Genomic DNA, 27,625 nt, shown 5'->3' with positions numbered 1-27,625 from the left:
TTGTCTGCATTGGCCTCTGCCTCTAGACTTAGTAGGCTGGGCCATCTGGACTGTTTTCTGTTTTTTTTGTTTTGTTTTGTTTTTTTTTATTTTACGTTGGCTGTTTTTCTGGGACATCTCAAGTCAAGTTGGCTTTATTGTCACTTCAACCATATACAGTTTAACAGTACACAGTGAGGCGAAACAACGTTCCTCCAACATAATTTAACAGAAAAACTCTAAACTAGCTAACTAAGAGGCCTAGTTAGCTGGCTAGCAGAGACAAGACAGACTGACCTAACATAAATTACAACATAAATTAACAAAAAACTATCTAACTATCTAAGGATGACTTTTTTTTGTTATCAGACCAATTCAAATTCATCTGATTCAAGATTCAAGACTATTTATTTGTCATGTGCATAGTTTTACAACTATAACACACAGTGATTGATGTCCTGATTTAACACACGGATGGCCTGAGGATAGAAGCTCCTCTTGAGCCTCTCCGTTTTTGCTCAGATGGTGTGGAAACTTCTGCCTGATTGCAAAGGTTGGAACAGTTTATTGCTGGGATGAGACGGGTCCTTCAATATCTGGGCTGCTCTGGACCAGCTCTCCTGGTGTAAATGTCCTGTAGGGAGGAGAGAGCAGCCATGCAGAAGTGTTCTGCTGTACGGATCACTCTCTGAAGAGCTTTTTGCTCCTTAACATAGCTGTTCCCATACCAGGATGCAATGTCCTGTGTGAGGATGCTCTCCACAGCGCTTGTATAGAAAGGAGGAGATGTGGACACCAAGATACTTGAAGCATGGCACCCTCTCCACTGGAGCTCCGTTGATGACAATGGGCTTGTAGTCTCTGTCCTTACTCCTTCTGAAGTCCAACACCAGTTCCTTGGTCTTGCCAACATTCAGCTGGAGGAGGTTATCCTGGCACCACGATGCCAGATTCTTCACTTCAGCCATGTAGGCCGCTTCATCGTTGTTGGAGATGGCACCCAACACCACTGTGTCGTCAGCAAACTTCACAATGGTATTGTAGCCATGGGTAGCCACACAGTCTGAAGTATAGAGGGAGTAGAGTAGAGGCGAGAGTGGTGCTTTATGGTGATGCTGACGGAAACGCACCTACCCACCCTCACCACCTGAGTTCTGCCAGTGAGGAAGTCCAACACCCATACACACAGACAGCTGTTGAGTCCCTCAGCTTTGTGAACAGTCTACTGGGCACTATTGTGTTGAACGCTGAACTGGTGGTGTGCAGAACATGGGCGATGATGTACTCAGTGGATCTGTGGTGTTTGGGATGGAGGATGAGATGATGTTCTTCAGTAGCCCCTCAAACACCTTCATTACCACTGAAGTCAGTGCAACTGGCGGTAGTCGTTCAGGCATGAGGGCTTGTTGTTCTTGGGCACAGGGAGGATGGTGGATGTCTAGAAGTATGTGGGGACCACAGACTTTGCCAAGGACTCGTTGAAGATGGAAGTGAACACACCTGCTAGTTTGTCAGTACAGCAACGCAGCAGACGGCCGGTGATGCCGTCTGGCCCCACCACTTTCCTTGTGCTCACTGTTGGGTCTCTCTAGCACAGGCCCACCGCTGGAACGAGACAATTTAACTACACAGCAAAAGCACTGAACACCAAGTAGGCAAAGTTCTTCGTGTTACTCATGCATGAGGGAGACCTGCCTGGAGCCAAGTGTTGTTCCACCCACTTGACCTCCGTCAGACTCTCAGCCAGGTTCCCCATAGCACTCCTTTTATTGAGCTCACATGAATATACATAGGCTCATTAACATATGACGTCTACATACACACAAAGAGTACCTAGCCTGTGCGTTGTGTAAGTATGTGTGTGTGCGTGTGTGTGTGTGGGGTCAAGATGTGACCCTGTGAAGACTCCCCAAAGCTAGTGCCAGGAGTCTAGCGGTCCATCTAAACAAAAGGCACTTAGCCTAAAACTGACATAGCTACGTTTATCCTACCATAAAACAATAAGACAAGGTACGACCTCTTCCCATGCTCCCAGGATGTAGGTGTGAATGCCAGAACACGCTGGAATGCACACCAAGCCTTTGCAGACTATTAAGGATCACACATCCTATCACTACACAATCGATTATACACCTCTAAGCATATATGGTTAAATATTTCTAAGCATAAATGACAATAAACAATACAAATCTAACACTCACTCTCCTCAGTGCCACTCGGACGTCATGCTTCGCGATGCTGATCACCGGTCCCTCACTGATGACGTCACCGTCCTCAGTTGTCAGGCAGTAGTTAGCATTAGCTGCCTGGCTAACCTCGAAATGGGCGTAGAACGTGTTCAGCTCATTGGTGAATGCAGAAACGTTGATTGGCGCTGTGTCCCTGGCTTTATAATAGGGCTGGGTATCGTCACTGATTTCTAGAATCGATTTGATTCCGATTCACAAGGTCCTGAATCAATTTGATCCACGATTTGATTCGATTCGATTCAATTCAATTCAATTTGAATCTGGGAAATTTTACCTCAGTCAGAAATATTAAAATTCTGATCAGTATATTAACATATTTTTGTATCTATAAAAAGGAAGCTGACACTTTCCAGACTTTATCAAAGGTGTAAGCATCACAGCAGATGCCTTTGTGTCAAAGTAGCTGAAGATAAAACACAGAAAAACATGAAGGTGATTTTCCTGGCCTGGGATTTTATAAAAATATTCTGCAGTACATCAAAAACGAAAGAAAACCATTAATCAACATGTGAACATTACCTCTGAAGTTACAGCGGTTTTATTAGAGACATGGCTAAGCGTTTTGCATTTTGTATAATTTTAAAAAGTTTAAATTTGTTCAGAAGTCTATTGAACGGCAGAAACTAGGTTTTCTTTTCGGAAGTAAGTAAAAGGAAAAAAAACATCGGCTGACAGCGCTGTAAGAACGGTAGTCTTGTGCGTAACAAGCAAGCGAATAATACAGAAAACAGATTTCGGGGATAGACGGGAAACTGTTCTTGAAGTACACTGAGAAAGAGAGAGAGCTGTGCATGAAGTGTGTGGTGGAAGCAAAACAACAAAAGTAAGAGGGAGTCCATGACGATGACAATGTTTATGTGAAGCTTAGTTTGGATCTTCTTTTGCTGCTGGTTCGGTCAATATTGTTTGGAGAGAGATAAAACTAACAGCTTTAGAATCAGCGCAAAAAGGGCGTAAACACAAAGCGCAGGCCCGCTGAAACATCAGAATCAGTGAGCTGTCGGCTTTCAGCCCCGACCGTGTCCGTGCCGTGAGAAAGGCGACATCTCACTGATTCTGATCTGCGGGTCCACGCTTTGTGTTTACGTCTTTGTGCAGAAGTCTGTACCTGCTCTCATTTACTGTTTTAAATGTCTGGTGGTTGTCAAAATTTTGTGACATTTCACCTGAGATTCTGGAATTTTGGGCAAAATACATTTATATTAAAAAAATCGATTCAGGATTTTAATGAATCGATATCACGCTATCCAAGCCAGAATTGATTTTAATCGATGAATCGATTATTAAAATCCACCCCTACTTTATAGTCCGTGATTGTGCGTAGTCCGTGCCACATGCTCCGCGTGTCGCCCTGGTGGAAGCGAGACTCCACGCGCTCCTGATACCAGCGTTTGGCATCCCTCACCACGTGCCGCACGCCGTATGAAGCAGTTTTGTAGGCGCTCATATTGCCAGACGCGAGACCTGCGTTGTAGGTGGCGGTCCTGGCGTTCACTGCAGTGCGGATCGATCTGTCTGTTTCTGGTTCGGGAATGTCACGGCTCTTGCAGTGCGGATGATCTCCTCCATTAGCATGCTAATGAAGCTTACTGCTACTTCCATAAACCCATTGATGTCAAGTGCACATGCCCTGAACATGTCCCAGTCTACGTCATTGAGCGCGTCCTGTAGTGTTTGGCAGACCAGCGTTTCAGCTCCCTTGTGGTTACTTCATCTCTCTGGTATGTGTTGTTTACACTGAGGAATTAGGAAGATGGCATTATGGTCAGACTTCCCAAAAGCTGGGTGTGAAATAGCTTTGTAGCCCTGCTTGTATGGCGTGTGGCAATGGTCCAAGATTCTGTCTCCCCTTGTCGGACATGTGACATGTTGGTAAAAGTTCGGCATGACTTGTCAGAAAGTCTCCTGCCACAATGAGGGGTGAACACAGATCCTTGTTTTGAAATGCACTCAGCACATAATGTAGTTTAGACAAAGCCATACCTGTGTCTGCTTGGGGTGGGTTGTAGACCAACTCACGGGACAGGTAAAAAGGGCGACACTTAATGCTCAGGTATTCCAGATGTGGAGAGCAGCCGCTGGAGAGCGTAGATATGCTCCTGGTGTCACACCACTTTCTCTTTACCATAAGACACAATCCTCCACCTTTGGTTTTGTTTGACTCTGCCGTTCTGTTCAGATCAATCAGATGCAGTTACAGCACGGTCCAGCATGGCGGGGGTCAGCCATGTCTCAGTGAAGCACAGAATGTTGCAGTCCCTCATGTCTCTTTGAAAGGTGACTCTTGCCCTCAGATTATCTAGTTTGTTCTCCAATGATTGAACATTACTAGCAGGATATTGGTCAGAGGTGCACAGTCGCCTGCTGCCTCAGTCTGTTCCGAACGCCAGCGCGTTTCCTCCCGGCGCTTCTTTGTTCTTCGCCTCGGGTGAGCGTCCTGTCCACGCCACGTAGTATCTCAGTCAGCCAGGACCAGTCGGGTTTAAAACTGCTCAAGATTACATGTGCAAATTGTTATCGATGTTGAGAAGTGATCTGCTGTCGTAAACTATAAATCTAGAAGATTTTGCAATGTATAACAAAGCAATAAATAAGTTAACAACTAAAAAGGTGCATAGTCTGTGCACAGTTGTCCGGAAGGCATTTGGATGTGGCTGTGCCATCTGAGAAGCCATCTCTTAAGGGGGATAAATAAAGCTGCAGTTTACATTTTGTTTCCAAAATTCTGCAGTGCTAAGTCCTGTTGCTCTTAAATTTCTTTTCACCTGTTTATCAGGAGTGGGGCCAGTGGAGGTTTGCCCAGTGCCCAGTGCCCAAAGTAATGTCAGTACATCCAAGCTTTTAATGCTACATGGTTGTACTCTCTCCCGCACTCCATATTATCCATTGTTGATCCACACATGTCTGTTGCTGCCACGGACGTCACACGCTTGTACGTCATTGTCATGTGACACTGTCACAAACAAAATCGCAGTTTAGTAACGCAGTAAAGCAGTAACACAGCGTGCTCACGGGAAAGTAACAGTAATCGAATTACTTTTTTGCAATAGTAATCTCTTATTTTACTTGTTACTTAAGAAAAAGTAATTGGATTACTGCCCATCTCTGCCTGCAAGACAAAACAGAGAAACATAGAACATACAATTTTGCTATGATGTGTGTGTCCACTCAAGACCAGCACCCACCATCCCCAATACAAATGGTTGTAGTAGTACCCGAGCAGATGGGCCCCTAGACTTGAGCCCCAACACCAGTAATCCACTAAATCTCTAATGAATAAAAAAATGACAAGACAAAGTAGTCTGTGTCTGAGATAAACTAATGCACAACCCACCTAAACTATCTCAAACGTCACCAACACTGCCGAGAAAGAGACTGAGGCCCAGACTCCTGACAAGAAACATCTGTAATATATTTTGTGACGAACCAATAAGTTGCTACGTATTTTATTTTCAACTTTCATAAATTTATAATCTCACTCTTTCTCTGTTTTTCCCTCTGTGCACTGAGCAGAGGAGGAGGATGAGGCAGTGCCTGCAAGACCATTAAAAGTATGGCAGCTTTTCCTTATCTTGTCTACAGTTGTAACCTTTCAGCCGTTCAAGTTGTTCTGAATAGTTCATATTTCTGACATATGCAATTAAAACTGAAATATTTTCACATGGCTTTTTTTTCTGTAAAATCGGAGACACTTAAAATACAGCCCAATCCCCAAAAGTGAGGACACTGTATAAAATGTGTAAGTCATTTAAACCACTCTATGACTGTCTTAGAAACAGTGAAGTCATATTAAGTTATATTTATAAAATATTTTAAGAATAATGCAATTGCAAAGAATTTGTGGTTTTGATATACCACTTTGTAAATACCAACATGGTCTCCTCTGAACCTGTAGAACTGTGGTTTTCCTGTATTGTCAGATACAAGTATATGGTGTATGTAAATGTTGTTAAATACCGTATTCCCTTTTAATGCGGGTTTCAAGTCAAGGTTTTATTAGTTTGAACAAATTCTGTACATAATCACACTGCACACTACTTTTCACAAGCGATTCCTACTAAAAAAGCTAGCAGATGTTATTTGTATCTTTAAAATGTTGGAATACGGAAGCATAGTAAGCACACAAGTCTGTGTGTTTTGCATACATGGAGAATGGCTCTATGCAGCCAAGTATGGACCCCACCCTTATCAGCTGAGACCAGACTCAGGGAGCATGACGTTTTTGCAGCCAAACATTACCTATTATCCAATTAGACACAGTTATTGGATGCCATGTTTATCTGATAATCAAAGTGGTGGTGTGGACAGAGAAGATATACAATGTTTAGGTCAGATTAGTCCTCACTTGCTACACTACCTCAGAACTGCCGTCAAAGTGAACCAGCACAGGACTCTCAGATGACCTGCTACACAGCTTTGTTTTTAAATTTACAAGGCAAAAGAACATGGAGGTAGGATGAATTATAGTTTTTCTACTCATCCAAGGTTTGAAGTGGGGACTGGGGGCAGGGAACTGACATAGGATAGATAGAAGGCATAAAAACAATACTTTTGATTTGGTTCAATACATTGACTCAGTTTTACTAATATGTTGTAATTTTATTAGTTTTACATTCAGGATGTATTTATATTTATTATTATTATATATTATTTATATACATATACTTAAAATATTTATAAGCTTTCACAGAGAGAAAGTAATACCTAATACAGTTATTTATCCAATAGTAGACTCACACTTGTTTGATAAACTCTGTATAGTAGCCAACACATTAATGTGTTGCAAAAAGATTCCTAGAAATGTTTAGAGCACAGGTCATCACTGGAATATCTATCTATATATTCCAGTTTTTTTTTTTTTTTAATGAACAGTATAACAGAGTCAACCTGTTATAAAAAAGGCCAGTCTTCAGCAAATAAATATGTTTTAAGAAACATTTTAAACTTAGAAAGAAAAGAGGCCTGCTTAACGTGGAAGGGCAGATCATTCCAAAACTTTGGAGCAGTTACAGCAAAAGCACAGTTACCTCTAAATTTACGCTTAGTTTTTTTTCACCTCAGACTTGTGAGTCTGTGTCATAATGGTAAAATTTGGTCTGGAGATATCTACTACAAATGCAGTTTTGAATACATTGCCAGGTGTGTTTCTCAGTCAGTTAGCAGAATTTGAACTTGAACTTAAACATATGTTAATCCAACTAATGAGTTATATGTTGAAAACAAAGTTATGCTTGGTTAATTAATAGTTTTTAATGTTATTTTCACTTGTTAAATGAAAATGATAATCCCCCCCCCCCCATGTAAAATCTTTAGTCATCAGGGTAATTCAATGCAAATTGGCTATGTTTACATTTAAAGTCTGAACATATCCAGTTACCTCTTGTTAAACCAAGATAATCTCATTGTAATTCTATTCCAAACAACTATATAACATGTTTGCAGCTTATGCATTTGTGTTATTATTATTATTATTGGGAAAAAATATAACAACAACAACAACAACAACAACAATAATAACAACAATAACAACAATAACAACAATAACAACAATAACAACAATAACAACAATAACAATAATAACAATAACAATAACAACAACAACAATACATTTTATTTATAAGCACCTTATTTTGTCTTTTAACAATCAATGTAAATCTATTTTAGATACGGTGGCACCTCTGAAACTAAATGTTGTCCATTCTTCAAATTTCTGTCCTTGGATAAATGAAAGTATTCGAAATTTTAGGAGATATTGTCGCAAATTAGAACGTTTATGGAAGGCTTCCAAGCTTGAGGTCCATAGGGTACATCTCAAGGAATCAATTTTCTCACTTAACAACATGATAAAAAATGCCAGAACGGAATATTTTGCTAATTTAATAGCTTCAAAAAAGAAAAATCCCAGAGTATTGTTTGATACAATTAAAAACATTGTCTCTCCTGATATTCCTCATGTACCAGTCTATACTAAATCTGACTGTAATGACTTTTTAAACTATTTTGTTAATAAGGTCGCTGCTGTCAGGTCTAATATTTCTCCATCATCCTCTCAGTATCACATTGACACGTTGTTTACCTCTGATACCTGGTCCTCTTTTACTCCTGTTACCTTACAGGACATCAGTGCTCTGCTTGGTCGAATGAAACTGACTTCAAGCCACCTTGATGTACTTCCTCCATCATTTTTCATTAGTGTGTTTGACTCTATTGGCCCCTGTATTCTGGAAATAATTAATACTTCTCTTTATACTGGCTCAGTTCCCAGCTATTTTAAACAAGCTATTGTTGAACCAATATTAAAGAAACCAAATTTGGACCCATCTCTTCCAAGCAGTTACAGGCCAATATCAAAACTTCCATTGGTGTCAAAGATTTTGGAAAAAATAGTTGCAGAACAACTTATAAACTTTTTGGAAAAGAACAATGTTCTGGACATTTTCCAGTCTGGTTTCCGCAAATTGCACTCCACTGAAACCGCTTTGCTTAAAGTGTCTAGTGACATTCTGATGGCAGCAGACTCTGGAGAGTACACTGTTCTGGTTATGTTGGATCTCAGCTCTGCTTTTGATACTGTTGATCACAGCATCATGATAAATAGGCTGAAGGACTTGTTTGGGATTACTGGCGTTGTTTTAAAATGGTTTATGTCATATCTATCTGAGAGATCCTTTACTGTCTGTATAAATCATGTGCTGTCGGAAACATCAGTTCTGTCTTCTGGGGTACCTCAAGGATCTGTTTTAGGTCCTATTCTCTTTTTGCTGTATATCCTCCCTCTAGGCCACATTATCAGACGTTACAATAATATTTCTTATCATCTCTATGCTGATGACATTCAGTTGTACTGTTCTTTCAAAGCTTCTGAGTTGTATAAATTGTCTTGTTTAAATAATTGTCTGTCAGAAATCAAACAATGGTTAAATGACAATTTCCTTCAGTTAAATGCAGATAAAACAGAAACTTTGATTATTGCACCTGATCACATGCTCTCAGAAATTAGGCAGCATATCAGTTTTTTAGACCCTTCATTTCAGTCGAGTCTCAGAAACTTAGGTGTTATATTTGACAGTTCAACTTTTCTTAAACACCTCTAATGCAAAAAACAAAAATACAAGCTATCTTCATTTCAAAATCTACTTGAATATGATTTTAAAAAGCATTAAACAACAATCATACAGAGTAACACATGCAGTGAAATGTTTGTGTCCAAGCTTTGGACAGGCTGCAGACGTAGCCGCGCTATGGTCTTGCAAGGAAACAGTCACATTCTTTAGAACACCGAGTTATATTGGCTCTTCTTAAAACATTTTTTCTACATTTGCTATAGAACAGACCTCAGATAACCCAACTACATTATTACATTGTTGCCAAAAAAATACTGTAAATGTGATATAAACAATTATGTCATTTATCCATCTTCTCTGTGGCTGGGTCGTGGGGGCAGCAGTCTAAGCAGAGAACCCCAGGCCTCCAGGGCACACAAACCACCCGAACTGGCTTCTTTCAATGTGCAGGATTAGCAGCCACCCTTCAGAAAAAGCTAATGTCATGCTTGTATCTGTGATCTTGTTCTTTCAATCACTACCCAAAGCTTATGACCATAGGTGAGGGTAGGGATGTAGAGCAAACAGTAAATTGAGATCTTCGCTTTTATATTTAGCTCTCTGTTCACCATGATGGACTGGTACAGAATCCACATGACTGCAGTTGTGGCCCCAATCCATCTGTCAATTTCTGGTTATCCCTCTTTTACTTGTTATCTTCCAACACAGTATGAGTTTAGAATGTCTTGTCATTTGTTAGTTATGGTTTGGCCACTTTGTTTATTCATTTATTTTTACCAACAGAACAAAGACAGCAGGATGACAACAGAATGGAACTCAACAATGGAAAACAGAAAGCAATCAGATAGCAAACAAACAAGAACTGACATGAAAACCCAAAAAGAAACTTTAAAAAGACAAAGGCAACTGATATGTCAAGCAATGGAGGAGATCGAACAACTCTGGAGACAGACAGAAAGAAAGACAAATGAAATTGACTTCTTAAAGACAAAGACAGAGGGGCAACAGGAAGACATTGAGAGACTGACATCTGAAAAAAATAAACATCACCTACTATTAAAGCAATTTAACTTCCAAATAAAAAATATAACTGAGAAACTCAAACAAAGCAAAAATTCAGTTGCTAAGGAAAAAACAAACTTTCTGAAAACGTGGACTAAAATATATCAAGAAAAGGATACTCTGGACAGAAGACGTCAATACTTCATCAACGAGCGACACAAGCTAGACACTATAAAAGCTAGTAAGACAGAATCACCAATAAGGGAGGAACCCAAAGAGCCCCTTAATGAGCAGGTAAAGCGGGAACTGGATATACTGGAGAATGCAACTGAGAAAAACAGGGAAATAATGCTTGAAGTAAAGAAAGTTAAAGAAAAAATGGAGAAAACTAAAGCAAACATACAGCAAGCATTAAAAAGAAATAAAAAGGACATTTCAAAAAACAGTGAACAAATTAACCACATTAAACATATTATGTATGTAAAGATCAACATGGTCAAGCACAGATGGGCAAGCATTATAAAACAGGCTGAAATGAAGAAAATTCACATGTATAAAGAAGGACAGAGAGAAAGAAACGATGGAAAAGCCACATTTGACACAGTGAAGAGAAAACTGTGTAGAATCCAGGAAGAGATGGAGAAACTTTGGGATGTGCTGGAAGACAGTGAACAACAACTGGAAGTGACTCAAAGTGCAAAGCAGCAGCTAATGGCAGAGAACAATCACATGAACATCAAGATGAATATTGATTATCAAAAGCAACAAGATTCAGATCTAAGCTTTAAAGTGACACACATCCAGCCTGAAAGAGATGATTTAAAGAGAGTTGAAATGAAACTAAAGACAGGAAGGGAAAATGTAGAAAAAGACAAACCAAATACTTACATGCAGAATTTGATCTCTGAGGAAGAAGAAAACAATGAAGTGCTTTGTAACAAGGGTGAAGAAACAAAGCAGAGCATGAGGGACTTTACAGAAGTAAAGGCTCAAACGAAATGGACAAATTTTCGAGAAAAGCAAAAAAGAAGGGAGCTTGAGCGTTTGCTGGAGAAGATAAGGAAAGAGAGGGATGAGTTAGAAATCATGAAGACAAAAATACAGCGACAAAAGGAAAGGGTTGAACAAAAACTGGAAAATACTGTCACTGAGATAAAAGGTAAAATAGAAAAAACTGGTGCAGAAATGAACAACACTTGGGAGAAAATGCAGAGAACCCAAAGGGAGATTAGTAAGAACCAGGAAGAAGCCAAGAACTATATGGTAAGTATTTATTCTTTCCTTTTAGGTATTTCTTGTCAGGATCCCCTGATTTTTATTGAACCTGCTTTTAGTTGATAGACATTCAGTATTTGATAACGATTCCTTTATTTACCGACTGGAATTGTTGGAAGAAATACTCCATTAAGTACTCCAATAAAACTGTAAAAAAGTAGTAAGATGCCTGATATAACAGTTTGGGTTTAACTGAGCTTGAAATTGTAATTTGCGTATACATAATTTTTTAATATTCTGACAATTGAAAGGGTATGGTTACTGATATCCACATACTGTAGTTGCTGTTGTCAATAAGTTGTGGAAATTATTCTAGCCATCCTAAAGATGATAAGAACTATCCCCAGGCTATGCAAAGTTAACATTTCTGACTTTTTCTCCAATGTTTCCCACTTGGTTCAAGCATGGAATGTTAATTACATAAGTAATTTTACTGTATAAACCTAACAAACTGAAATGCAAAAGAATGTGTAAAAATAATCAGTTATGCATTGGGAACGGTGGATTTTGGAGTCAGTGGCGAAAATACCGCCTACCACCAGATGTGTTTTTTTGTTTTGGGGTGGGGGGTGCCCTTTAAACATGGAAAAGATAGACATACACCAGTGGCAGGCAATAGAGAAAGAAAGGTGAAGAATGATTGAGTGCACTTAAGTCTGCTATAGTAAAGTAAATTATGTCATCAGACGGTGGGCACAAATGTCCATGCAGACATCAGTGTGCCTGTGTGTAATCAAAGCTAAGTCTGCTACCAGAATGGCATCACACTGTGCTGATAAGATGCTGATAATGTTATATTTAATTTAATGAAAAAAAAGAACAGTAAACATTTACAGTTAAGCATGAATAACTTCTGCTCAAAAAACTCATTCCATGTCATCTTGATCCTTATCCATGTAAGGCTACGTCCACACTTACATGGGTATTTTTGAAAACTGAGATTTTCCATTTTTTTAAAAAAATCCCATCCACACGTAAAAGCCAAAAACAAAGGAAAACGCTGCTAGGAACATGCCAAAGCAGCAGGTGGCGCTATATTGCTATCCGTGTAGAAATGTTGGCCAATCAGAAGTCAGCCTGGGTGGGAAAGCGTAAACAAAGATGGCGAATAGAAGCAGAACTGAGTCCTATGTGTGGAGGGACAGCAAATGTGTAAGCATTTAAACACTGCAGAGTAAAATTAACAGTAATGGTATTTTGTGTAAGTCCACCATTGTAGAAACTCATTTCATCGAAACAATAACGTGGCGCACAGTATGACGTCAAAAAATGCGCACACCTTTGATGCTGCGTTTTCTCCTTTTTTCTCGTCCACGTAAACGCAAAAACTGAGGTTTCAAAAATATCCACCCTGGCTGGAGTTTTTAAAAATCTCTGTTTTCAGTGACCGAAAACACCGTTTGCGTGTGGACGAAAGGTGCAAATGCATAGAAAAATCTGTGTTTTCAAAAATACCCGGGTACCTGTGGACGTAGCCTAAGTGAGATAGAAGATTTCTACATTTATTGCAACTGCCAGGCTCAGGAGCATAGCAGTGTGTGTAAGATCTAGGGTTGGGTGATTGGACGAATATATCAACTATAGGCTGAGCCCACTGGCGATTTATTTATTTGCCCATGAGTAAGTTTGCTAATAATGATGGAGCAAATAGAATCAGTCAAAAAAAAAATATTAAGAGTACTGGTTTAAAAGCACCCTCTGTCATCTGTGAGCAAATGCACCCTCCTGAGAGTGTGCCCAAATGCTTGTTGATGGAGCTGCAGAAGCTGGTGATAGCCTTGTGTGGTGGCGCAAATGAGGGATAACCAGGGAAGGTGACAACGCCACCTGAGAGGAGAGTTACACCCCAGGAAAGATTTTTTTATAGCCAGTGTAGATGTTACACTATCTACCTAAGCCCACAGGCTAGTTATTAACAGCAGAGGTGAGGCAGATCAGTTTTACAAATCAAAATTTATTAAGAAAAACTACTAAAAAGCATAGAACTGAAATCAGAGTTCTTAGGGTAGCAGGGCCAAGACTGCAAGACTGTTAATTAAAACAATTAACAAACAATGATTAAAACCACAAGGCTCGCTGCCACCCTAGTAAAATAACTCGATAAAGTAACTAAACAAAATAGTTGAGACCGGCCACTTGAGGCAACCTACAGAGAGGAGTGCCCAAGGGTACCACCAATTACTCACCAATGTAGTTCCACAGCAAACCTCACCGTCACTCACACTGAAATCTAAATGGTGCGGTCTACCTATGCCTGGTGTGTACACTCTCATGCATCGAGGAGGGGATTCCACCTCATGTGCCTAGCCCCTCAACAAGCGGCCGCACCTCCACTAAAGCAATAAAACAAAGCGTAAAACATTAAACAAATTAGTAAAAGAGATAAATAAAACAAACCCACCCTAAGTTACAGTTCTTTATAAAAGCAAGATTACAATATATAAAACAATTCCAAGTAAAAGATCATAAAGAGTCAGTCGAGGCCAGTCCATAAACATTTGTAAGGCCACAACAAGACAGAACAAAACTGAACAAGAAAGAACGACACAAAACAAGATAGCACAAAACAGCAGCAGTATGGCACAATCCTGTAACAAAAGAGGGAAACAGTCGTCAAGGTCCACCCTACTATATGCCACATTATGACAAACGCAAGAGTCCCTCTTACCATTCTCTAAAGGGTAGTGATGGCCCGCTTGAAGCTGAAGCTCTGGTGCGTGTGTCAAAAAAATCAACACACTGCTTCAGAAGCACTGTGTCGAAGCTTGATTCGTTTGGCCAGAGTCACGTGATCGGTGACGTCCGAAGCTTCATTTAGAGCCTAACTGCTTCGGTATCTGATTCAATGGTTTATAAGGAAGCGAATCATTCACGGGATTTGTGGAGTGTTTTGATGGTGACAGCGAACCACTGATCATTCCACTGAGAGATTTGGAGCCAGCGAGGAATTGAGGAGGTTCTGTTGTGTGGGAGAATTTTGAGTTGATTTTTTGTCAATCCGGTGGGTTTTCCAGCTTTGTGTTCTGGCCGTTTGCTTTTGTTTTGTGCGTGTTTATTATATCTGAAAACGGGAAAAAGGTAAAATGTCAAAAATCTGCTTCCATAATATAAATATCATTAAATAACTTTAGAAAAACTTCCACTTGACTCTTTACATGTAATGTTGTAAAAATATATATTTTATTGTTTAATTAATCTGAAAATGTTAGTCTGCCAAATGTGCAGCAATTGAATTTATTTATTCTCTTTATCTGATCGTTTGTGGGGCCCAGGTAGACTGTATAACTGCATCTCTACCAGTTTCTCTGCACTCCAGCCTCCTCTGGGCCATGTGAAGGGATTTTCCTTAAGGCAGGAGAAATTATCTCCACGAAAAGGAACAGGTTCGGCCATCGCACACTAGAACAAATTTTCTTTTTAAATAAAAATGAAAAAGGGTTACCTTAAATGCATAATGTTTTTAATTTGCAAGTTCATAAGCATTTTCCTTTTCCATTTCACAATCAATTCTACCCCCAGGTCAAAAATATGTCTGGGGAAATTTCCCTAATATAATATTATTTATAAATACACCTGTCTAGCGATTGATTGCATAAGTGCATGGAGGCAGGACCTCAGAGCAGAAGCATACTCCATAATGTGTTGTACATATTATATGTAACGTGGTATTTTTCAATTATTGTATTTACCAACATCAAGAAGTCACAAGCAAAGGAAGACCACACCATGGTGCATAACAAGGAGAGTTTACTGGTCAAAACTATTTATTAAACAAATAAAACACATTTTTTTAACCACCAAAAAATACACGTTCAAAGCAACACAACGGCGGCCCAATATCAGACAGAATTCCACTCAGTAGAGTGGGCAATCATAATGAAGCAGTTGGTTTTATTTTGTGGATTCAAGCTGCTCTTCGTATTTTTGGCCACCAGATGTCACCAGAGAGGACTGTGTTGAAAAGCTTCGAGTAATGAACCGTTTTTCAATACAAGCTTCAGTGCTTCGGAAAGCTTCATTTGGCCATCACTACTAAAGGGCAATACTAAAATGAGCAGCTTTCCTGAGGAGCTCTGCAGTGCTTAAGCTGCCTAATGCTCTCAGCCACCTTGGATGGGAAAAGACTGCCAAATACCTCCATGTGGTAGTGAAGCGCAGCTGTTTCTTATAAGGTTGCTAATTATCAGCTGGGAAGGTGGATGTTAGTGCTGCAATCGAGGACATCACGTAAAATCCTACCCCAAAATCTGCTTCACTACACTAGCATACTCAGCCAGATGGTGGACACGTACATGCTCATGCAAGTTAGTCGTGTTTGAGTACTTATACTTATACATCTGCACAAGGGGCAGACCGTTTTGGTTACATCCTTAGGTTTACTATTTTCATCTGGTTTAAAGCCAAAGAAATCCCAACTTGGCAACTTTATATTTCTTTAGTGCTGTCAACGTTAAAGTGGCACCATCACGACTAACGCGTTTAACAATTAACCCATCTGGATCGCAGACTGAGTCAAAATCCCTTAAATGTCTCTCTCAACGCATTTCGAGCAGTTTGTCCAAAGTTTATTCATTCTGCACTCCAGATGGGTTAATCGTGATGACCGCATAAATGTTGACAGCCCTAATTTTTTGGGGAAATTAGTTCGTCCATGTTTGGACTTCATCTGTGTTGTAAATGTGCAAATCACTCCATGCATGGCTACATTGCTCTGCCAATCAACAAGTCTGCGTATGCGCGAATATATCGCCCATCGTCGATTATTGGACTGACAATTGTCGGTTGGAAAATTTTTACATATGGCCCAACCCTAGTAAGATCCATAAATGTGAAACAAAAAATTAAAACATAGATGTTTTAAGAAGATCTTTATTGTTGTCTTGGTGTCATCAAAAACAAAAAAAGCTCTTTTTTTCTGTTTTTGTGAAGGAAAAACTGACATCCATGAAAACTTGGGTCAACAAATGGATATCGGCACAATCTACAATCAAACATACTTTTTCAGTGAACGCATCCAAACTTCAAGAATCACAGTATGAAATAGACACAGACTCCCTTGAGGATCAAGCATCAGCAATTCCAAAGGACAAAAAAGGGAAAAAAAGTATAACAGATACAACATCATTACAAAATTCTGTAACATTAGATGATCAGCATCAAAATAAAAAAATAAAAGAACAACAGAAGGAGCATTTTGAATCCAAATATTGTTTTGCAGAAGGCAAAAATGGGGAGCAGGACTTTTGCTTACAGATGCGAACTGAAATTCATGAAGAAGTAGTGCATGATAAAACTGAATTACTGATAATTGTAAGAGAAAGGGAAGAAGTGGAAAAACTGATACGTAACCTAAAGCAGCAAGAGGGGGAAATAAAGGAACAAATAAAGTACACTATTGATAACATGAACGAAAAAACTCAAGATATAAAAAGGCTCATTTTGGAAATAAATGACCTGCAGAGGGCAGACACTGTAATTACAGTCGGGGAAACTGAAAATGCCCAGGAAGTATTAACTAAGCTGTTGGAAGAAACTGAACAGAGAAAGATTTTGATGCTGAACACCAAAGTTTTCAAAAATGAAATAATAAAATATGAAGTACAAGAGGGGGACGATGCCAAAAAAATAAAACAAGAGTCTAGCTTGATAAGGCTTAATGTTAACAAGCAAAAACTAATTCAGAAATCAGGAGAAGAGATGAAAAAACATGTTGAACACACCGATGAAGATAAAAAGGACAGAGGAGCCGATATACAAAGACTCAGGGCAGAGATTTACAAAACACAAGAGATTATAAGAACGCTAAGAGGAGGACTTGAGAACCTAGCGGAAAAAAATAACATGGACAAATATCAACAGAATGAAGGCAGTGAAATTGAAGGATTGCTAAAAGACATCAAACAGTTTCAAGAGTTTTTGGAAATTGTAAAAACCAAAATAAAGCAAAGTGAAGTACATATGACAGAAGAAATGAGCAATATAAAATCAATGAAAACTGCAGTGAAAAAGAAGAGAAGAGAATTAGATCAAAGGTTAGAAAATACTTTGAAAGAGAGAGATGGATTAGACATCTTTAAAATAAAAATGCAGAGGCAAACTGAACTGATTCGGCAGAATTTAGAAAAAATGGCAAAAGTTAAGAGCACAGTCGAGAAAATAGCTGCTAAGACCAGAAGGAAAATTGAAGAGATAGAAATTAGTATGAAGGAGACTGAAATAAAACTAAGACAGTTTAAAGACCTTGACTGCATTAACCTTAACTTGACAAAAGGCGCAAAACCAGACATGGAACATGGTAGTACACCTAAGCAAAGAACTGCTCTTGAAATTTTCAAGACTGAAATTAAGAAGACAATGGACAATAAAAGAGATAAACTGACAAAAAACAAAATGGACAAAGAAACTGAGGGAACAGAAAGCCTCAAACAAGTTAATGAGAAACTGGAGGAGGTAAAACTTTCATTAGACAGTCTGGGTCAAAAAAATAAAAAATCAGTTAGTGAGAATGTAAAACAAATAATCAAGAGAGAAGAGACTGAGATGACAGAACAGATCCAAACAGCGATAAAGAATGAGAAAATGGTTAAACAGCTAACTGAAACAGAAATACAGGATGAACAGGTGAACCATTTGAGGGAGAAAACTGAAAGAAAAGAACAGGAGCTTGATGACGGAGTACACATGACCAAAAGGCAAATAAGAGAAATGGAGCTGCTGCAATCAGAATTGAAAATAAAGGTAAAAGAATTTGAGCGTTTTTTTAGAAAAAGTATGAGAAAAAAGGAGGAAATTGAAATAATGTGGTATGAAATACAACAAGAAAAGGAAGCATTGAGGACCGAGATCAAAAAGAAAAGAAGAGAATTAGACCAAAGACTGGAGATGACTATGAGAAAAAGGGATGAACTAGAAGTGTTAAGGGTAAAATTGAAACGACAGATGGAAGAGCTGGCTGAGGAGAAGCAGAGAGACCATAATCTGTTCATCCATCTACCCAATGAACATGAAAAACATTTTGGAAGGAAAGATGTGAAAATGTTAATGGAGAAAATCAAAAACCACAGCTTAAAAGTTTCTCAGTATACTATTTACATCCAAGACATAAGAGACAAGTTTAATTTACACATGGGAACAATTAGGACAGAGATGAAAATTCTAGAAAATGTGAATGCTCATTTAGAAAAGGACAGAAAAGGATTCAGAGAAGTTGAGGCTGAAAATAAGAATATAACAAACAAAATGAAGAGGTTAAAATATCAGCTTAATATACTCTTTGGAAGAGTTACCATACAAGACACTGCAGAGATGGATGAAACAATCAACATCTGGGAAAAAATCCAAAGAGAAAAACAGAAGCTTGATATGAGACTAGAAAATATTAAAAGGGAAAGACAAGAGATAGAAGTTCTGGTGGTTGAGCTGGAGATGAAGAAAAGAGAAAACCAACGTGTAATCAAAAGAAGCATTCAAAAAGAACAGAAGATAAAAAGAATATGGGCTACTTTCAAAGAAGAAAGAACTGCCCTCGTGAGAGAAACAAAGCAGAAAAAGGAGGTTGAACAACGACGAGAGGAGATCATCAAACATCAAGGTGAACAAGAAATAAAGCAGAAGTTGCAAAAAGAAAAGAAAGGGATGCAAAGTGAAATTGAAGACATGAGGATGAAAGAAAAAAGGAAACAAATTCAAAAACAATGGGAACTAATCAAGAAATACTTAGGGGAATATAAAAAGGTAATTAAAAACACTCAATTCATCATTGGAATAATTCAGAATGAAAATAAACACATGCAAGACCAAAAAAATTTCTACATGACCAAAAGGAAAGAAACACTGAATATTAAAAGTGAATTAAATAGGCAAAAGGAAATTATACGGTGTGCATTAAAAAACATACAACAAGAGCCAAAACATGGGGAACAAGTGGAGACAAAAATCAAGACGGAGCAAGGAAAGCATGAAAATGAAAGGAAAAAAATATATGAGATAGAAAAAGATGCCTTGGATGACTTGAGTGCAGACGAGAGTCAAGACAAAGAGGATCTTGAAAGAGTGAAAGAGTTGTTGAAAAAGAACCAGAAACTTGACATGAGAGGCTGTAAAATCAAAAAAGAAATAGACATATTAAAACAAAAAAATGAAAACATAAAAGAGGAAAGGAAAACAACTGAAATAAAAGAAACTGAAAAAAAAATGAAACTGAAAGATTTCAATAAAATGTTTTGGGGCAAACAAAAAGAAAAACACAGTACTGAGTATCTGACTGTAAAGAAAGAATATAAAAGAGAAACAACTAAGGATGGTATAAAAAGGGTGATCTTACAAGACACAAAACAAGACTTGATAAAAAAAGAGATCAAAAAATGTAACCAGGAAAAAGAAAAAGTCATCCAGATGAAAACTAGACGTGAGAATAGAAAAGAACTGTTGTTGAAGGTAAGGAGAAACATCAAAGATGAAGAGAAAGAGATGGAAATGAGAGGAGACCAAGTCATGGATGAAATGAAATCGCTAGAGATTCTGAAAGTGAAACTTCAACAACTGAAGGGGGATATAAAAGCCAAAATGGAGAGATTACTACAAAATGTTGACAACAGGTCAAGGCTGCAAACAGTGTTGGAAGAAAAACTTCCAACCCAAGACAAACTGAACGAAAGCATTCGCTGTTTCACTGAAATGTTAGAGAGAGAAAAGGAAGGTGTGAGAAGTATCCTTTCAGACATGGTCACCAAGAGAGAATGCACAGAAAATGAATGGAAGCAGCAGTTTGAACTGGACAAACGAGAGCTTGATAAAGTGAAAGAAGATCTGAGACACGACAGAGAAGATCTGGAGAGAGAAAGTGAGGTGCTGAATAAAGAGAAAATGGATTTGAAGGTGTTGATGTCTGACATCAAGAAACAATTTGAAATATTGGAAGAAAAGAAACAAAATATAAAAGAAGAACGAGACTCAATGGAAACCATAAAGCTTGAACTGCTCAATAAGATGGAACATGTAAACAGGCTGTTACATGAGACAAATGACGAAAAAGCCAAGATTAAAAATTGTATCCTTCAGGTTCAAACGGAAAAAGAAAGACTTGAAGACATTTTAAGCAAGATTTTCTTAACACATAATGAAGAAAAAGTCAAGGAAGATGACCTCAGAAGACAAACAAAAGAAGTGGAAATCATGAGTGAAGAAAAAGAAGAGATGAAAGAGATGAAGACTGACATTGCCAAAGAACGAGAACTGTTGTTGAAGGAAAGGAGAAATATGGAAGAAGAGCGGTCTGAGATGGAAATGAGAGGAGACCAAGTCATGGATGAAATGAAATTGCTAGAGATTCTGAAAGTGAAACTTCAACAACTGAAGGAGGATATAAAAGCCAAAATGGAGAGATTACTACAAAATGTTGACAACAGGTCAAGGCTGCAAACAGTGTTGGAAGAAAAACTTACAACCCAAGACGAACTGAAAGAAAGCATTCGCTGTTTCACTGAAATGTTAGAGAGAGAAAAGGAAGGTGTGAGAAGTATCCTTTCAGAAATGGTCACCAAGAGAGAATGCACAGAAAATGAATGGAAGCAGCAGTTTGAACTGGACAAACGAGAGCTTGATAAAGTGAAAGAAGATCTGAGACACGACAGAGAAGATCTGGAGAGAGAAAGTGAGGTGCTGAATAAAGAGAAAATGGATTTGAAGGTGTTGATGTCTGACATCAAGAAACAATTTGAAATATTGGAAGAAAAGAAACAAAATATAAAAGAAGAACGAGACTCAATGGAAACCATAAAGCTTGAACTGCTCAATAAGATGGAACATGTAAACAGGCTGTTACATGAGACAAATGACGAAAAAGCCAAGATTAAAAATTGTATCCTTCAGGTTCAAACGGAAAAAGAAAGACTTGAAGACATTTTAAGCAAGATTTTCTTAACACATAATGAAGAAAAAGTCAAGGAAGATGACCTCAGAAGACAAACAAAAGAAGTGGAAATCATGAAAAAGGAATTACAGAGTGAAAGAGCAAAAGTGGAGAGTCTGATGAGGAATCTGAAGAAGAAGCAAGAAGAGCTTGAATGTGCAAAGGGAATCATGAGTGAAGAAAAAGAAGAGATGAAAGAGATGAAGACTGACATTGCCAAAGAACGAGAACTGTTGTTGAAGGAAAGGAGAAATATGGAAGAAGAGCGGTCTGAGATGGAAATGAGAGGAGACCAAGTCATGGATGAAATGAAATTGCTAGAGATTCTGAAAGTGAAACTTCAACAACTGAAGGAGGATATAAAAGCCAAAATGGAGAGATTACTACAAAATGTTGACAACAGGTCAAGGCTGCAAACAGTGTTGGAAGAAAAACTTCCAACCCAAGACGAACTGAAAGAAAGCATTCGCTGTTTCACTGAAATGTTAGAGAGAGAAAAGGAAGGTGTGAGAAGTATCCTTTCAGAAATGGTCACCAAGAGAGAAAGCACAGAAAATGAATGGAAGCAGCAGTTTGAACTGGACAAACGAGAGCTTGATGAAGTGAAAGAAGATCTGAGACACGACAGAGAAGATCTGGAGAGAGAAAGTGAGGTGCTGAATAAAGAGAAAATGGATTTGAAGGTGTTGATGTCTGACATCAAGAAACAATTTGAAATATTGGAAGAAAAGAAACAAAATATAAAAGAAGAACGAGACTCAATGGAAACCATAAAGCTTGAACTGCTCGATAAGATGGAACATGTAAACAGGCTGTTACATGAGACAAATGACGAAAAAGCCAAGATTAAAAATTGTATCCTTCAGGTTCAAACGGAAAAAGAAAGACTTGAAGACATTTTAAGCAAGATTTTCTTAACACATAATGAAGAAAAAGTCAAGGAAGATGACCTCAGAAGACAAACAAAAGAAGTGGAAATCATGAAAAAGGAATTACAGAGTGAAAGAGCAAAAGTGGAGAGTCTGATGAGGAATCTGAAGAAGAAGCAAGAAGAGCTTGAACGTGCAAAGGGAATCATGAGTGAAGAAAAAGAAGAGATGAAAGAGATGAAGACTGACATTGCCAAAGAACGAGAACTGTTGTTGAAGGAAAGGAGAAATATGAAAGAAGAGCGGTCTGAGATGGAAATGAGAGGAGACCAAGTCATGGATGAAATGAAATTGCTAGAGATTCTGAAAGTGAAACTTCAACAACTGAAGGAGGATATAAAAGCCAAAATGGAGAGATTACTACAAAATGTTGACAACAGGTCAAGGCTGCAAACAGTGTTGGAAGAAAAACTTCCAACCCAAGACGAACTGAAAGAAAGCATTCGCTGTTTCACTGAAATGTTAGAGAGAGAAAAGGAAGGTGTGAGAAGTATCCTTTCAGACATGGTCACCAAGAGAGAATGCACAGAAAATGAATGGAAGAAGCAGTTTGAACTGGACAAACGAGAACTTGATAAAGTGAAAGAAGATCTGAAACATGACAGAGAAGATCTGGAGAGAGAAAGTGAGGTGTTGAATAAAGAGAAAATGGATTTGAAGGTGTTGATGTCTGACATCAAGAAACAATTTGAAATATTGGAAGAAAAGAAACAAAATATAAAAGAAGAACGAGACTCAATGGAAACCATAAAGCTTGAACTGCTCAATAAGATGGAACATGTAAACAGGCTGTTACATGAGACAAATGACGAAAAAGCCAAGATTAGAAATTGTATCCTTCAGGTTCAAATGGAAAAAGAAAGACTTGAAGACATTTTAAGCAAGATTTTCTTAACACATAATGAAGAAAAAGTCAAGGAAGATGGCCTCAGAAGACAAACAAAAGAAGTGGAAATCATGAAAAAGGAATTACAGAGTGAAAGAGCAAAAGTGGAGAGTCTGATGAGGAATCTGAAGAAGAAGCAAGAAGAGCTTGAACGTGCAAAGGGAATCATGAGTGAAGAAAAAGAAGAGATGAAAGAGATGAAGACTGACATTGCCAAAGAACGAGAACTGTTGTTGAAGGAAAGGAGAAATATGGAAGAAGAGCGGTCTGAGATGGAAATGAGAGGAGACCAAGTCATGGATGAAATGAAATTGCTAGAGATTCTGAAAGTGAAACTTCAACAACTGAAGGAGGATATAAAAGCCAAAATGGAGAGATTACTACAAAATGTTGACAACAGGTCAAGGCTGCAAACAGTGTTGGAAGAAAAACTTCCAACCCAAGACGAACTGAAAGAAAGCATTCGCTGTTTCACTGAAATGTTAGAGAGAGAAAAGGAAGGTGTGAGAAGTATCCTTTCAGAAATGGTCACCAAGAGAGAAAGCACAGAAAATGAATGGAAGCAGCAGTTTGAACTGGACAAACGAGAGCTTGATGAAGTGAAAGAAGATCTGAGACACGACAGAGAAGATCTGGAGAGAGAAAGTGAGGTGCTGAATAAAGAGAAAATGGATTTGAAGGTGTTGATGTCTGACATCAAGAAACAATTTGAAATATTGGAAGAAAAGAAACAAAATATAAAAGAAGAACGAGACTCAATGGAAACCATAAAGCTTGAACTGCTCAATAAGATGGAACATGTAAACAGGCTGTTACATGAGACAAATGACGAAAAAGCCAAGATTAAAAATTGTATCCTTCAGGTTCAAACGGAAAAAGAAAGACTTGAAGACATTTTAAGCAAGATTTTCTTAACACATAATGAAGAAAAAGTCAAGGAAGATGACCTCAGAAGACAAACAAAAGAAGTGGAAATCATGAAAAAGGAATTACAGAGTGAAAGAGCAAAAGTGGAGAGTCTGATGAGGAATCTGAAGAAGAAGCAAGAAGAGCTTGAACGTGCAAAGGGAATCATGAGTGAAGAAAAAGAAGAGATGAAAGAGATGAAGACTGACATTGCCAAAGAACGAGAACTGTTGTTGAAGGAAAGGAGAAATATGGAAGAAGAGCGGTCTGAGATGGAAATGAGAGGAGACCAAGTCATGGATGAAATGAAATTGCTAGAGATTCTGAAAGTGAAACTTCAACAACTGAAGGAGGATATAAAAGCCAAAATGGAGAGATTACTACAAAATGTTGACAACAGGTCAAGGCTGCAAACAGTGTTAGAAGAAAAACTTACAACCCAAGACGAACTGAAAGAAAGCATTCGCTGTTTCACTGAAATGTTAGAGAGAGAAAAGGAAGGTGTGAGAAGTATCCTTTCAGAAATGGTCACCAAGAGAGAATGCACAGAAAATGAATGGAAGCAGCAGTTTGAACTGGACAAACGAGAGCTTGATAAAGTGAAAGAAGATCTGAGACACGACAGAGAAGATCTGGAGAGAGAAAGTGAGGTGCTGAATAAAGAGAAAATGGATTTGAAGGTGTTGATGTCTGACATCAAGAAACAATTTGAAATATTGGAAGAAAAGAAACAAAATATAAAAGAAGAACGAGACTCAATGGAAACCATAAAGCTTGAACTGCTCAATAAGATGGAACATGTAAACAGGCTGTTACATGAGACAAATGACGAAAAAGCCAAGATTAAAAATTGTATCCTTCAGGTTCAAACGGAAAAAGAAAGACTTGAAGACATTTTAAGCAAGATTTTCTTAACACATAATGAAGAAAAAGTCAAGGAAGATGACCTCAGAAGACAAACAAAAGAAGTGGAAATCATGAAAAAGGAATTACAGAGTGAAAGAGCAAAAGTGGAGAGTCTGATGAGGAATCTGAAGAAGAAGCAAGAAGAGCTTGAATGTGCAAAGGGAATCATGAGTGAAGAAAAAGAAGAGATGAAAGAGATGAAGACTGACATTGCCAAAGAACGAGAACTGTTGTTGAAGGAAAGGAGAAATATGGAAGAAGAGCGGTCTGAGATGGAAATGAGAGGAGACCAAGTCATGGATGAAATGAAATTGCTAGAGATTCTGAAAGTGAAACTTCAACAACTGAAGGCGGATATAAAAGCCAAAATGGAGAGATTACTACAAAATGTTGACAACAGGTCAAGGCTGCAAACAGTGTTGGAAGAAAAACTTCCAACCCAAGACGAACTGAAAGAAAGCATTCGCTGTTTCACTGAAATGTTAGAGAGAGAAAAGGAAGGTGTGAGAAGTATCCTTTCAGAAATGGTCACCAAGAGAGAAAGCACAGAAAATGAATGGAAGCAGCAGTTTGAACTGGACAAACGAGAGCTTGATGAAGTGAAAGAAGATCTGAGACACGACAGAGAAGATCTGGAGAGAGAAAGTGAGGTGCTGAATAAAGAGAAAATGGATTTGAAGGTGTTGATGTCTGACATCAAGAAACAATTTGAAATATTGGAAGAAAAGAAACAAAATATAAAAGAAGAACGAGACTCAATGGAAACCATAAAGCTTGAACTGCTCAATAAGATGGAACATGTAAACAGGCTGTTACATGAGACAAATGACGAAAAAGCCAAGATTAAAAATTGTATCCTTCAGGTTCAAACGGAAAAAGAAAGACTTGAAGACATTTTAAGCAAGATTTTCTTAACACATAATGAAGAAAAAGTCAAGGAAGATGACCTCAGAAGACAAACAAAAGAAGTGGAAATCATGAAAAAGGAATTACAGAGTGAAAGAGCAAAAGTGGAGAGTCTGATGAGGAATCTGAAGAAGAAGCAAGAAGAGCTTGAACGTGCAAAGGGAATCATGAGTGAAGAAAAAGAAGAGATGAAAGAGATGAAGACTGACATTGCCAAAGAACGAGAACTGTTGTTGAAGGAAAGGAGAAATATGGAAGAAGAGCGGTCTGAGATGGAAATGAGAGGAGACCAAGTCATGGATGAAATGAAATTGCTAGAGATTCTGAAAGTGAAACTTCAACAACTGAAGGAGGATATAAAAGCCAAAATGGAGAGATTACTACAAAATGTTGACAACAGGTCAAGGCTGCAAACAGTGTTGGAAGAAAAACTTCCAACCCAAGACGAACTGAAAGAAAGCATTCGCTGTTTCACTGAAATGTTAGAGAGAGAAAAGGAAGGTGTGAGAAGTATCCTTTCAGAAATGGTCACCAAGAGAGAATGCACAGAAAATGAATGGAAGCAGCAGTTTGAACTGGACAAACGAGAGCTTGATAAAGTGAAAGAAGATCTGAGACACGACAGAGAAGATCTGGAGAGAGAAAGTGAGGTGCTGAATAAAGAGAAAATGGATTTGAAGGTGTTGATGTCTGACATCATGAAACAATTTGAAATATTGGAAGAAAAGAAACAAAATATAAAAGAAGAACGAGACTCAATGGAAACCATAAAGCTTGAACTGCTCAATAAGATGGAACATGTAAACAGGCTGTTACATGAGACAAATGACGAAAAAGCCAAGATTAAAAATTGTATCCTTCAGGTTCAAACGGAAAAAGAAAGACTTGAAGACATTTTAAGCAAGATTTTCTTAACACATAATGAAGAAAAAGTCAAGGAAGATGACCTCAGAAGACAAACAAAAGAAGTGGAAATCATGAAAAAGGAATTACAGAGTGAAAGAGCAAAAGTGGAGAGTCTGATGAGGAATCTGAAGAAGAAGCAAGAAGAGCTTGAACGTGCAAAGGGAATCATGAGTGAAGAAAAAGAAGAGATGAAAGAGATGAAGACTGACATTGCCAAAGAACGAGAACTGTTGTTGAAGGAAAGGAGAAATATGGAAGAAGAGCGGTCTGAGATGGAAATGAGAGGAGACCAAGTCATGGATGAAATGAAATTGCTAGAGATTCTGAAAGTGAAACTTCAACAACTGAAGGAGGATATAAAAGCCAAAATGGAGAGATTACTACAAAATGTTGACAACAGGTCAAGGCTGCAAACAGTGTTGGAAGAAAAACTTCCAACCCAAGACGAACTGAAAGAAAGCATTCGCTGTTTCACTGAAATGTTAGAGAGAGAAAAGGAAGGTGTGAGAAGTATCCTTTCAGAAATGGTCACCAAGAGAGAATGCACAGAAAATGAATGGAAGCAGCAGTTTGAACTGGACAAACGAGAGCTTGATAAAGTGAAAGAAGATCTGAGACACGACAGAGAAGATCTGGAGAGAGAAAGTGAGGTGCTGAATAAAGAGAAAATGGATTTGAAGGTGTTGATGTCTGACATCATGAAACAA

The 27,625-nt window shown here is 38.3% G+C and overlaps 1 protein-coding gene across 3 annotated transcripts in view; it reads left to right on the top strand.

The window, feature by feature from the left end:
- Window positions 1–6,565: 6,565 nt before the first annotated feature.
- LOC146699754 (uncharacterized) overlaps window positions 6,566–27,625 on the top strand; it is a 37,653-nt gene continuing 16,593 nt past the window's right edge. For all 3 annotated transcript variants that reach the window (XM_085469605.1, XM_085469604.1, XM_085469603.1), the window contains exons 1-3: window positions 6,566–6,679; window positions 10,076–11,557; window positions 16,499–27,598. In XM_085469605.1, coding sequence (XP_085325731.1) covers window positions 6,674–6,679; window positions 10,076–11,557; window positions 16,499–27,598 — 12,588 coding nt within the window. In that variant the 5' untranslated portion in view covers window positions 6,566–6,673. The remainder of the gene's footprint in view (window positions 6,680–10,075; window positions 11,558–16,498; window positions 27,599–27,625) is intronic.

Source organism: Copadichromis virginalis, linkage group LG10, assembly GCF_057382275.1.
Source record: "Copadichromis virginalis isolate Kocher_CV1m ecotype Utaka linkage group LG10, C_Virginalis_male_GT1.1, whole genome shotgun sequence".
NCBI lineage: Eukaryota > Metazoa > Chordata > Actinopteri > Cichliformes > Cichlidae > Copadichromis > Copadichromis virginalis.
This window is presented reverse-complemented; position numbering and strand designations above follow the sequence as displayed.